A 12,876-nucleotide genomic window follows, 5' to 3' on the forward strand; every position below is an offset into this window, starting at 1 on the left:
CTGCCACCCCACCTCCTCGGGTTGGCCTTCCCCACTCCCCTGCTTCCCATGGGTCCCTCGGTGCCCACCTCTGCAGGGCCAGGAAGCTGCCCAGGTTCCGATAGAGCACGGTGCCCACCACAAACACGGACGAGTCATGGGCCTCTGAAAGACAGCGTGCCCAGCGCTCTCCTCCCGATCGTGCCCACCCCCCACGGACGCAGAGCTTGGGTGACTGCCTAGGTCCCCCTAAGTGACCCGGGAGCCGGGGACAGGCAGGGCACATTTTCTGCCTAGGAGTGTCCCAACACAGGGAGGCAGGGAGGTCTTCCTGGAGGAAGGGGGCCATGGAAAGAAGAAGAGTGGATGCCACCCTGGACCTGGAGGCCAGACCCCAGGAGGACCTTCCCAGGGGAGCTGGACCCTCAGACACTGGGGCCCGTGTCTCCAGTGAGGGTCCCTCCGTGCCCTGGGGCCCCTCACCTGCCAGTCCCGTGGAGAAGACGCTCTTAGACACAGTGACCCTATCTTCCGGCACCTTGGCCCAGTCGCCAGTGGCCCGCCAGCCCTTCATGGGGAAGCTGATGTCCGTGGCCCCACTGGCTGGGAGCTTATGGATGCTGAGGACTGTGGCGGGCACAGACGACGAGAGGAAACAGACAGGCAGGCAAGCAGAGGAGTTAGGTGATGCGGAACCTTGGCCCTGAGGAGCTGGGAAGCGGGCCTGGGGGTTCAGAGGGGGCATGGGGTGCATGGGGCCGCCCAGCCTGGCTCCTGCCTGGAGCCTTCTCCCTGTGAGGCCCAGGGCCTGGGCACCTTCCTGGCCTCTCACCAAAGCCCCTGGTGCCAAGCGACAGACTGATTTCCTCCCCACATGCACTGTTTTTGCACAGGCTCCCTGGGGTTCACTTTGGCACCCCCCATGCTGGAGCGCAGCTGCCCCTCCACTGTGGCTCTGAGAAAGGGCGAGGGGCAGACCCCACCTCCTGAGGACAGGAAGGAGACAGCAGATGGGCTGGTGGGAGGGGAGACGCAGAAGAAAAGTGTTGGGTGGGGAGGGTCCTCTGTCCGGGCGCAGGGACACGGAGATGCCGCCTTGCGGGGAGAGCCGGAGTGGGGGCAGCGGGCGGGCAGCAGTGGGAGCCCACCCTGGAGGCCCTCGGCCCCGCCCCGGAGGCCCTCGGCCCCGCCCCGAAGGCCCTCGGCCCCGCCCTGAAAGCCCTCGGCCCCGCCCTGAAGGCCCCCAACCCTGCCCTGGAGGCCCCCAGCCCCGCCCTGAAGGGCCCCAGCCCCGCCCTGGAGGCCCCCAGCCCCACCCTGAAGCCCTCAGCCCCGCCCTGAAGGCCCTCAGCCCCGCCAGCCCAGCCAAGCTCAGGCCTGCAGACCCGGTCCCCTCAGGCTCTGTCTGGCCTGACCTAGGCGTCCCCAGTGAGTGGCAGCCACTGTCCTGGGAGGACAGCGCTGGGTGGGGGCACCCTCTCGAGGCCCCTTCATTCCTTGCCCACCCACCTGGGCAGACACTGTGCTCCCCTCACCCTGCCCCCCATGGGGTCTGCGAGCCTCTGCCCATCTCTGGGACCTCTCCCCAACAGAAGCCCAACACCCTGGCCGAGGCCACCTCCAGGCCCTTGCTCACCCCGTGCCCGGCCCCCAGCCAGGCCCACCCAGCACCTGCCATCAGCCCTGGGGACCACGGCATCTTCCCTACGAGGGGGCCTGGGGACAGGGACGGGTCCTCCTCCAAGGGCTGCAGCACCAAGAAGGGTGACTAGCCCTTCACTGCGTCTGACGCTCTCATGTGGGGTGCAGCAGGAGCCAGGCAAAACCCCTCCTGGCCTCGACAGTCCACAGTCGGAGGAGGGACAGACAGGCAGTGACAATCCGGGTCGGGGTGTGGGGGCCGCGCTTCCAAATGGGGTGGTCCGGAGTCCTCCCCGAGGTGACTTCAGATAAAGACCTGAAGGAGGTTGGGCTGCTTGGATTCCTGGGGTCAGTGTCCAGGAACAGGGGTGTGAGTGGGGTGTGCAGAGAGAGTCTGGGGAGGAGCCCCAAGACAGGAGGACTTGACCGACGCGACCCACGGGAGGGCACGCGGGCAGGGACTCTCGCGGGCATTCGCCTGCCCGGTCCTGGGCACATTTACCGCTGTCTCGTCCCCGCGAGGTGACCACTGTCACTGGCCCACGGGACAGGCGCGCTCAGTGCAGGCAGTGGGTGAAAGTGGAGGGCAGCCGGGGGTGGGGCTGCAGTCCTGCCTTCAAGTCCCCAAGACCACTCCAGCACGGAGAGGGCACTGGGGTGACCAGTACAAGTGGGCCCCTGCCCTGGGGCTGTCGACTGGGGTCCTGGTGTGTCCCAGGATGTGGGGTCTCTAGGGCCTGGTCTGGGTCTGAGATGCCTCATGCTGACCCCTCCCAGGCTCACTTCAGGTCTGTTAAGCTGAACTCACAGGACCGGCCGTAGACACTGGCCCCCCCCCACCCATGTACACCGATGTGGAAACTGAGGCAGCAAGGCCCGGCCCAGGGCCTCAGAGCACGGAGGAATCAGCGACAGGGGGTGGGCTTACCCAGGTTGTCTGTCACCTGGTACGCGTCCCGCAAGTCCTTCATGCGGAAGCCAATGACATCCACAAAGTCCTCCACCAGCCGGAACAGTTCCTTGGCGTTGGGGCCCATCTGGTGGGGGGGGGGGTCAGGCCTCAGAGAGAGTGGGAGCGGTGCCCCGAGATCACCAACCACCAGAGCTCAATGAGGGTGTCATCGGAGGCCCCACACCCCCAGCCGGGAACACCCCTTTTCCCTCCTCCTCCCACCTCCTTCCACCTGTCCCTGATCCCGGGTCTTGCCGGCCCCTCTAGCACCACAGGTAAGGCCTTTGGGCATCCATCCATTTGCAGATGAGAACACTGAGCCCAAGGGGCTGCGGTGCTCCAGCCCCACGGCCAGGGGTCCAGGCTGGGGAGGACAGCGGAGTCTGGCTTCCTGCAGTCCCTGAACCGGGCACCGCCCTGGGACAGGTCAGTCGGGACAAAGGAGGCTGAGCACTCTTTCCAGATGAGAAAGAACCACCGCGTCCTGTTCACCCCACGGGGCTGAGGCCGACACCCCTCCTCAGTGAGCCCCATGAGGTGGGTCACTGTCCTCTGACGGATGGGAAACCGAGCTCAGAGGGGAACCGACTTCCTCAAGGCCACACTGCTGCCAGCGGCCGATGGGTTCTGAACCCAGGGCCTCACGCGGCCGCCTGGGACGAGAGGCCGGCCAGCGCTCTCACCAGCTGGGCCTCCTCCCACTTGTCCCGGTTGTCCTCTGCCAGCAGGTTGCTGATGATCTGAACGAAGTTCTGGAAGGAAGAGGAAGGAAAGCTGGTGAGCAGAGAACAGGGGCTCGGCCTGTGACCAGGGTCAGGGCTCCACCTGAGGCTGGTGACAGGGCCCCTCCAGGGCCAGGCCCGTGCTCAGTGTGTGCCTGGGGTCCGGACCTGCTCCCCCGCCGCGCTCCAGGCTGCCCCTCGGGAGCTCACCTGCACGTCCCCAGGCGTGGGGCTGTAGTACGCCCTGCGGAAGATCTCGGTCATGTTCCTCAGGACGTCGATGGTGGACAGCAGGTCCCCGCTGTAGCTGGTCCCGTCCTGTGAGATCTCCACCAGTGTCTGGATGACCTCGGACACCCCCTCCCCGGGCAGCCCTCGCTGAGCCTTGGCCAGGTGCTCCCGGGTCTGGAGAGACGGAGAGGGTTGGGCACCATGGTTCTGCAGGACACATCAAGGCCGGCACCAAGGACCTCCCAGGCCTAGAGGACCCTCTGCAGCCCCCAGCCACTGGCCGCAGCTGCCTTGTGTCCATTGGGGGACACAGGGTTATGTCAGAGGACACAGGGTGGAGACCCTGGACTGACGGGCAGGAGACCAGGGTCCGTCCTCACCATCATCTGGATGTTTCGGTAGTCGATGGAGACGCAGCGGATGTAGGTGGGGGGCTCCCAGTAGGCTATGCCCTCCTCGTCCAGCTCACAGCGCCGCAGGATGAGGCCTGGGGAGGTGATGGGTCAGCTCTGCCCCCCACTTCTCAGCTGGATGCCCACTTCCAGTGCAGGATCCCGCCCACAGCTCACAGGCCCGAGCCCCTCTGGCTGGGACCCTCCAAGAGCAGAGCCAGTGTGGGGGCCAGGCCCTCATTCACATTTCTGAGCAGCTGCTGCAGGGACCTAGCAGGAGCCAAACCTTCAGGGACCCCACCTGCATGGGGCAGAGCCTCCAGCCAAGTGGGGTGTGGTTCAAGTGCCTCCCAGGGCCTCTCCTATAGCCCCTCCCCCTCCAGAGCCTGGGGAGAGCCCGCGCCCTGGCCACGGCCCAGTTCCATACACAGGCGTTCTGTGGGACCCTGTGGGGCTGTCGGTGTCACGCACACCGTGTGACCCAGCGCCTACTGCCAGGAAACGAAACCAGGTGCAGCTGCCCACACACAGCGGGGATGACCCTGGAGAACGGCCGCAGCCCTGTCACCCAACAGGGCCACAGGGCAGAAGGGACAGGCCTGCTGTCCTGACAGCCCCTCAGCCCAGCCTGCAGGGCCACCTCACTGCCCCAGCACAGCTCTGTGAGGCCCGGGTAGGAGCCCTCACCCGTGGCATTGCGGGGACACCGAACGGCGGCCACCTCTCCGGCTGGGGTCTCCTTCCAGATCACGGTGCCAAAGTTGTCCTCGTCACAGACCTCGTGGGGCTCTGCCAAGGGCCGAGATGGGGAGAGGGGAAGGACAGGTACGGGAGGGGTGCTGAGCGCTGGCAGCAGGGTGGGGGAGCAGGGCCCCTCCAGGACCTGTGTCACGTGGGAGTCAGGCCCCCGCCAGCGCAGTCACTCGGCGTGCCCGCCTGGAGCCCGGCCGAGGGGACGGTGAGAGGACACTCACCCGGACACCGCTGGGCACTGCATTGCCGGTACTCCTCTTGTGGGCCCTGGCAGGCTGCTCCCCCGAAGAAGGGCCCCGAGCAGACGCGTTCCCGTCGCTGTGTGCCGCCCCCACAGGTGACGCTGCAGCCCCCCCACAGCGCCCAGGCCTGCCACTTCCCGTCCACTGCAGGGCGGGGAGGGCGCAGTCCAGGAGTCACGGCGGTCAGAGACACGGGGCCATGGGGACAGGGGACACAGGGAGGGCAGGACAACAAAGGGATGGGGACACAGGGAGGGCCAGACACGCAGAGCCAGGGACCCAGGAGTAGGAATCCATGAGGAGGGTAGAAATTGAGACCAGGGGAGGAGAAACCAGAGCTCAGGTTGATACAGAAAAATCAAGTGCCTGGTGTGCACCGGTCCCCCGGGGCCACCCTCACTTCCCATGGTCCCCCCCATGTCCCCATGGCCACAGAACAGGGCCCACAGTTAGCCCCATGGGCCTTGTCCTTCCTCCAGGCTCACACCTACCATGCCCCACCCACAGCCCCGGGCACAGCCCTGACCTGGGCACTGCTGGAGGAAGCAGTCTCTGGCCCCCACCCACAGCCCCGGGCACGGCCCTGACCTGGGCACTGCTGGAGGAAGCAGTCTCTGGCCCCCACCCACAGCCCCGGGCACGGCCCTGACCTGGGCACTGCTGGAGGAAGCAGTCTCTGGCCCCCACCCACAGCCCCGGGCACGGCCCTGACCTGGGCACTGCTGGAGGAAGCAGTCTCTGGCCCCCACCCACAGCCCCGGGCACGGCCCTGACCTGGGCACTGCTGGAGGAAGCAGTCTCTGGCCCCCACCCACAGCCCCGGGCACGGCCCTGACCTGGGCACTGCTGGAGGAAGCAGTCTCTGGTCTCCACCCAGTGGCCCTGGCACTCGGCGCCCCCGTACGAAGGCCCGTTGCACTCCCGTGTGCGCTGCTGCCGGCCCTGGGAGCAGCTGGCAGAACACCCGCTCCAGCTCGACCATTCGTTCCAGTTTCCATCCACTGCCCGGCCCGGGGGAGGAAGGGGACAGGGGCCGTGTGAACACCCAGGGCCCACGCCCACCATGCAGCCTGGGACACGGGCGTGAACACCCCTGAGGACCACCACCCCAATACCAAGGGTACGCGGATGAGAAAGCCCCAACCTTCAGCCTCTGAGCCCCGCAGCAGGTGGGTCTAGGGTGGGCACAGCTGGGTCCTGGGGCCGGCCAGTGACCCACTGGGCCCTTCGCTCCCTCCCTGTGCCCCCCCCCCCCAGCGCCCTCTCTCTCACTACCAGGGCACAGGGCGATGTTGCAGAACTTGGTTTGCTTCTCGGGGCCCTCACAGGGGTTGCCTCCAAACTGGGGAGGTCTGCAGGTGCGAGTGCGGTCCCGGAAGCCACGGCCGCAGGTGCTGGAGCACAGGCTCCAGGGTGACCACTCGTCCCAGGCGCCGTGCACTGCAGGGACACCGGGGGGCGCTGCTGAGCGCGGCGGCCACTGGGCGCGCGGCCCGGATTCCCACCTCCCGTCCCGGCCCCAGAGCCCCTCCGCCAAGCCTGGCCCCTGATGCCCTGCCCCCGACCCTGCGTCCGCCCCGGGCCCCCCGCCCCGAGGCCGCGCCCCACCTGGACACACGGCCGAGTTGTTGCACAGCCGCTGCTCGCGCAGGGGCCCGCTGCACTGCGTGCTGTAGGAGGAGGACACGCAGAAGCGCGTTCGGGTCTGCCAGCCCTCGCCGCACGTGCTGGAGCACACGCTCCACGGGGACCACTCCTCGGCCGCGGGGTCACCTGCGGGCCCAGACCTACAGCATCACGGGCCGGCCGCTGCCGCGGGCCGGGCTCGGCCAGGCCCTCAGGAGGACCCCGGAGGACCGCGTGCTGGGCCGCGGGTGGTGGCCGCGAGGCCTTCCAGCTCAAGGCGTCTGAAGCGGGGCTGAGCCCCTGCCGGTCTGTGGGCTGGGCTTGTGCTGTCTGGGGCCCCTGGGACCTGGCGCCCCGAAAGTCAGCCGGCCTGGAAAGGGCAGCCTGACACCTAAGAGGGCAGTCTAATTATGGGAGTGACTCAACGATGTCTTACAATGAGCCGTTAACAACAAAACAGCTGTGCGAGGACCCAGCCTCGTGAAACCACCTTCCCCGCTTCAGCTTTCCGTCCTCACGTGTCCACCCCTTCTCCCGCCCTACGGTTCACCTGTGTGCGGAGATGAGAACCCGAACTGCTGCAGCTCGTCCCCCAACTCTTCGCGCCGCCGGGCGTCCGTGGACCGCAGCGACTGGCTCCGGGAGCTGGTGCGCCCGGCGGCTGCAGGACGGGCTCAGGTCAGCATCCGCGCCCCGGCGCTCAGGGCCCTGCTCCGCGCCCTGGGCCCCTCAGTTCCCAGCCAGAACGGGGCCGGGTTTGGCAGCACCCGGGCCGCTTGCACCCCCCCCGCCCCCGCAGTGGAGAAACCTGGGACCAGGGCCTCGCGCCAACCCTGTCTGGTCCATTCCTGTGGGTCCCATCTCCCCTGCCCTGGCCTCTCCCGTCTTCTTCCGGGGCCCTCAGGAGTCACCTGCAGGCCAGCACGTTTCAGTGGCTGCTGCCCGCCCCGGCCCAGCACCCCTGCTTCCTGTGGCCTGGATCCCCCACCCCGACCCACCCCAGGGCCCTCTCCAGGCTTCTGAGATGAGTCCCTCTTCCTAGTAAAGTTCACCAAGGAAAAACCAACCGAAGAATGAGTCTCGTTATAACCTGATTTAACTTTCTGGAAGAGCTAAAATACGCATGAGGTCATTAGTCTCCTTAGAGACTGATGTTCTGGAGCGGAGTGGAGCTGGGGCAGGGGGTCTGGCCAGGGCTGGGGGGCAGAGAGAGGCACTACGCCCAAATTCCCAGTCCCCTGGTGAGAGAAAGCCCCGCCCAGTCCCATCTACCCTCCACACCCCACCCCTTCTCCTGAGTCCTTACTTTTCCGGTGCGCCCCGCCCGTCCCGCTCCAGGCCAGGCGCCACACCTGGGGCGGCTCTCACACTAGGCCCCGCCCCATCCAGGCCCCGCCCACTCCTGCCAGGCCCGGCCCCTTCCCTGCCTGGCCTGGGCCCCGGGCCCTCCTTCCTCTCGGTCTCCACCCTCCACCTGGCCCCACCGCAGGCCCGCCCTCCGCCCTCCGCCCTCCGCCCGCCGGGCACGACTCACCGCCGCAGGCTCTGCGGTTGCACAGGCGGCCCTCCGCCAGCACGCCCTCGCAGCCGCCGCCCTCCACGCCCCGCGACGGCAGGCAGGTGCGCGTCCGCGTCTGCAGGCCTCCCCCGCAGTCCCGCGTGCACTCGCCCCACAGGGACCACAGCTTCCAGCCGCCTGCTGAGAACCAGAGGGCAGGGGTCATGGCTTTCAGAGTGACTTCTGGGGTCTCCCAGGCATGGATGGGGCACAGTGGCCGAAGCTGAGACACACACGTGTGGGAACGGGCACAGCACGTGGAGGGTCGGCCCGCTAGGAGGCAAGTGCAGGCCTGACCAGGGTAAGTCACCTGGGTGTGAGGAAGAATGGGCCCAGGGAGGGCCTTGGGGACATGGTGCATGCATCCTTCCCGGGTGCCTCCCTGGGGTCACAGTGCTCTCGGCTCTCTGTGTACAGGCAGCTGTGTTAGGGTCTCTCCTGGCTCTGAATCGGACCCGCGTTCGGGCAGACAAAGCTGGAGCCCCAGAGGGGTCTGAAGGATGAATGAGTGACACCCGGGCCATCCAGTGGCTCCATTATAAGGTCCCAGTGACGTGGTGAGGGCAGGGGGGCCCTTTGACAAGGCTCTCATTCCTGAGCCCAGATCCCCCAGCCCTGCGGGACCCCCTCCTACGGTCCTCAGTCCTGTTTCCTCTGAGCCTTAGTTTCCTCATTATCCCACTCGCAACCATGACCTGTGTGCTCTATCTTCCACCTGAGGTGACCAGTGTCACATACCTGATGGCCCAGTGGGCCTCACACCAGGGCCAGTCACCTGCTGCGGAGGGAGCCTGGGAACAAGGCCTCCAGGCCCCTCCAGCTACCCCAGGTCTGACCCAGCCACCCCCTTCAGCCCCTCATGGCTCTTCCTCCATCCTGGCCCTGCCCTCCCTTGGTGGCCCTAGTTTCAGGACACCGGGCAGGACAGCCTGGAAGACCTGGAGATGCACCGAGGGAAGAGAGGCAGAGGTCACTCCCATCTCGGGCCAGAGCCTAGGGGCTGCAGTGACGGGCTGAGGAAGGGCTGCTTGTCCGAGCCTTCTGTTCCAAAGCCATGCTGACGGCCACCCAGATGGCTCCCACTGTGAGGAGCTGGCCACTGCTGTCCTGTTTGTCCTCAGGGACGCCAGGGCCCTGCCCTGTCAGCAGAGCGGGGCAGGCAGCCTCACTGCGCCAGGTGTGGGCCGGGCGGGCACCCTGCACCGGGCACCCTGACACTGCACCCCCTTGGGAAGCAGTCGGGAGACAAGATGTCATTGCCAAAGTCCAGCGCAGGGGCCTGCCCTGGAGCTGGGCCACTGCCTCCCGAGGCTGGCCAAGGGCAGGTAACAAAGGGCCCAGCAGAGGGTCCCCTGTGCCTCTTGGGGCTCTAGCTTGCCTGTGGACCCCACCTCATGGGGTGACAATGAGGACTGCGGGTGATTCCAGAGGGTGGACGCAAGAACAGGGGCCACAAGGCCAGGTTCACGTGGTGGCCCCAACATCCAGGGCCATTCTGCCCTGGCCTCGTGCCTCTCATCTGAGGATAACGGGGTGCAGCTCCCCAGGATTGACACACGAGGACACATGGCAGGACAGGGCTGGGAAAGGACGGTGTGGGCCTCGTCTCGAGGGTCGGAGTTGACCCCAGAGAGCCAGCTTTGGTTGCAGCAGATTCAGTCTGCAAGACTGGTCAGGCAGGTCTGCTCTGCAGAGCCCTCCTCCTCACTCCTGCGCCTGTTCTGGGAGCCGACCAGCAGGGGGCGCCAGGGGCAAAGAGATGGAAGGCATGGATGGGCTGGAACCTCCCCAGTGTGGGCAGCAGGGCCTCATTCTTCATGCGGGGCACAGCTGAGAGGGGGAGCAAGCTTTCTACCCCTGAGCCTTGCAGAAACCCCTCTCCCTTTCTCACAGAGGTCACCTCCCACGCACGGGTTCCCCCCATCCCCCCCAACCCGGCCCAGAGAGGCGGAGCGCCTCTGCCGAGGGCACACAGCAGCCATGCCTCCTGTCCTCTGTGCCCAGCCAGGCGGGACACAGCAGGAGGTGGGGCAGGTGGGCAGGCTGCCACACCTGACAATGACCAGGCAGGAGAGTGCCGCACCTCAGTGGCTGCCCCTCGGTGGGTGGGCATGGACCCTGCTGTCCCTCACTCACATGCAATCACACAGGTCCTAGGTGTCCATCACGGGCCAGGAAGGGGCTTGCCAGGGCCACAAAGTGGGCACAGGGCTGTGCTTTGCATGGACCCTTGCCCTGGGGGTGGCGGGCCTGGTTCTGAGCCCTGTCCTGGGCCTGGGTGTGATGCCCTCATCCGTCAGCCGTCGTATTACTGCAGGAGGCTTCCCTGCTCCCATTGCTCAGATGAGAAGGCCGAGGCAACCCAGGTGCAGGAGTACCCGTGCTCCCCCAGCTAGGAAGTCTGAGCAGAATCACACCAGACTGTCGGCCCGGCTCCCCATCCTCCAAGGAAGGTTGCGCCCCCTGTGACCAGCTCTCCCAGGGGCGTCCTGGGCAGGGCCCCTTCACCTGCAGTGGGCCCTGCTCTGTGTCAGGCACCTCAGCGCACAGCAACCTTATGTCCCTCCACCCAAGAGGCAGCATTTTCACCCTGTTTACAGCAGAGGACACTGAGGCTCAAAGAGGGGCCGTCCAGACACCAGGAGGGTCTGTGCCCACGCCGGCACGGCTCCGGAGTGACTGCGTAAACGCCGCGTTCTCGCACCGCGGGTCCCGTGGAACCACCTGGGGGCGAGCAGACCGGGCCCCCAGCAAGGCCTCCACGTGTCCGCATGCTCGGCGCAGGGCGGTGAGCCGGCCAGGCTGCTCAGAGAGGGGGCCTTTGCTACTTCCGCTCCACACGCCCTCACACGGGTGACTCAGCCCAGAGCCACAGCCGTTTGTCAGATGCAGACAGCAGCCAAGTTACCCACTGGGCCGAGGAGAGGAGCAGGGACTGGGACCCACAGTCGGGTTTCACAGACTCCCCTGGGCCCCCCAGACTGAGGCCCCAGCTGTGACCAGCCACAGGCCCCAGTCTGGCGCTCCAGGCCTCGGCAGTGCACCTGCCCAGCCATCCCATCCTGAGACACTGAGACAGAGGGGACAGAGGGACAGAGGGCCAGAGTCCAGGGACACAGGCTTGGTGGCCAGGCTGGGCACGTCCTGCCGGCCACCCCTTGCTGCCCCAGCCCAGCCCCCACGCGGAAGCCTGCGTGACGTGGAAGCCAGCAGTGGGTGGGAGAGGGTGTCCAAGCCAGGCTAACCGGAGGATGCCACTCGGTTCCCATGGCAACTGCTGCAGAGCTCGTCTTTCAGGACAGACTCAGGTTAGGCCTCAGCTGCCAAAACACCCACTGTTTCTGGGCTGGTTACCTTGGTGACCCAGGTGGCAAGGATGTGGTGGGGGAGGGGGAGGGGTGGTGGCCATGGGCTCAGAGGACAGACCGCCCCCCAGGCCTATTCCTGACCCTGCTCACACACTGGTCTGGCTGAGTCCCCTTGATCAGGTACTGAGCCCTGACCCTCATCCCCATCACACCCTGAGCCCTGACCCTCATCCTGTGTTGCACCCTGAGCCCTGACCCACATCCCCCGTCGCACCCTGAGCCCTGACCCTCATCCCCCGTCGCACCCTGAGCCCTGACCCTCATCACAGGCTGTCTCTGACCCTGGCACAGGATCCCCGTCCCCATCACACACTGAGCCATGACCCTCATCCCCCGTCGCACCCTGAGCCCTGATCCCGGCCACAGACTCATGCCTGACCTTGGCCACATTCCTGCCTCTAATGACTAGTCAGGAAATGGAAGCTGCTATTTTTGTTAGGTTTTTATTTTTAATGTGTGTCCCACACATCGCTGACGTTTGATAAACGCGTGTCCACGACAGGGGATCACCCGCAATGCTGGACACAGGGCTCCAGCCGCCCTTTGCTGGGTGGCCAAGGTGCTCCTGGGCCTGGTGAGGTTCCAGGGCTTCAGAGACGTGGGCAAGGCTGGGGGTGGGCTGCCCCTCCAGGTCCAGAGAGAGGCAGCCATTCTTCCCTAGCTCAATGCCCCTCTGTCTGGAAGCCTCATTTCCATCTCACTGCAGGATGAATAGAACCAATTAATGGCCTCGAGGCAGCCTGGCCACCCAGGAGGGAAGGCTGGCGAGAGGGGGCTCCGGACCCTCTTCCCACCCTGGCACCCCAGCCTGGAGGTGTGACCTCCCCATCCCTACACCCCAAGGCGGCTGGGGTGGGGGTGCTGGGGGAAGCTCTCCCCCTGCTGGGCCTTCCTGGGATGTGGGGCGTCCCCTTTGAGCAGGGGAGCTGCACTTCCCTTCTCCTCCAGCAGAGGTCTCCCCAGTCCAGCAGGTCTCCAAGCACCTGCCCATTCATCCCCACCAGCCAGGCCGGGTTCCCCAGGCACCCACTGCCTAGTCCAGCTCCTGTGGGGACCTGCCCCATCCCCACCAATTCAGGGCCTGTCCCAGGGCACCCAGGGTCCTCCGAGCCCCCTGCGTGGCTGTGCCAATGGGGACATCAGGGGATAGGACAGCTCCCTGAAACTCCTCCTTAGCCTGGCCCCCCAGTCCACAGGCCCTGCGCCCCACAGACATCACCACAGCTCATTCTCCCTGGGGCCTGCAGCTCCGGCTCTCGGGGCCCAGCAGCCGGCAGCCGGTCCAGCTGCAGCTGCCTCTGGACCTCAGGTGGGGCCAGGAGGCCCCGCCCACCGCCATGCCTGTCCAGGTAAGGACCAGGGGAGCTCCTCCCAGCACTGTGTCAGAGGGGCAGGCTCCTTCAGCCTCACAC

General features: G+C 66.4%; 1 protein-coding gene across 1 annotated transcript in view; it reads right to left on the reverse strand.

Moving 5' to 3' along the window:
• ADGRB1 (adhesion G protein-coupled receptor B1) overlaps positions 1–12,876 on the reverse strand; it is a 59,631-nt gene that overhangs the window by 41,306 nt on the left and 5,449 nt on the right. Inside the window, exons 2-14 of the mRNA XM_036281306.1 lie at positions 8,073–8,234; positions 7,089–7,199; positions 6,521–6,685; positions 6,193–6,352; positions 5,749–5,927; positions 4,892–5,056; positions 4,605–4,706; positions 3,906–4,012; positions 3,505–3,699; positions 3,256–3,324; positions 2,549–2,657; positions 463–606; positions 69–144 (exon numbers count right to left, since the gene is read on the reverse strand). Coding sequence (XP_036137199.1) covers positions 69–144; positions 463–606; positions 2,549–2,657; positions 3,256–3,324; positions 3,505–3,699; positions 3,906–4,012; positions 4,605–4,706; positions 4,892–5,056; positions 5,749–5,927; positions 6,193–6,352; positions 6,521–6,685; positions 7,089–7,199; positions 8,073–8,234 — 1,744 coding nt within the window. The remainder of the gene's footprint in view (positions 1–68; positions 145–462; positions 607–2,548; positions 2,658–3,255; positions 3,325–3,504; positions 3,700–3,905; positions 4,013–4,604; positions 4,707–4,891; positions 5,057–5,748; positions 5,928–6,192; positions 6,353–6,520; positions 6,686–7,088; positions 7,200–8,072; positions 8,235–12,876) is intronic.

The sequence above is a fragment of the Molossus molossus genome, unplaced genomic scaffold (assembly GCF_014108415.1).
Source record: "Molossus molossus isolate mMolMol1 unplaced genomic scaffold, mMolMol1.p scaffold_m16_p_33, whole genome shotgun sequence".
NCBI classification, from domain to species: domain Eukaryota; kingdom Metazoa; phylum Chordata; class Mammalia; order Chiroptera; family Molossidae; genus Molossus; species Molossus molossus.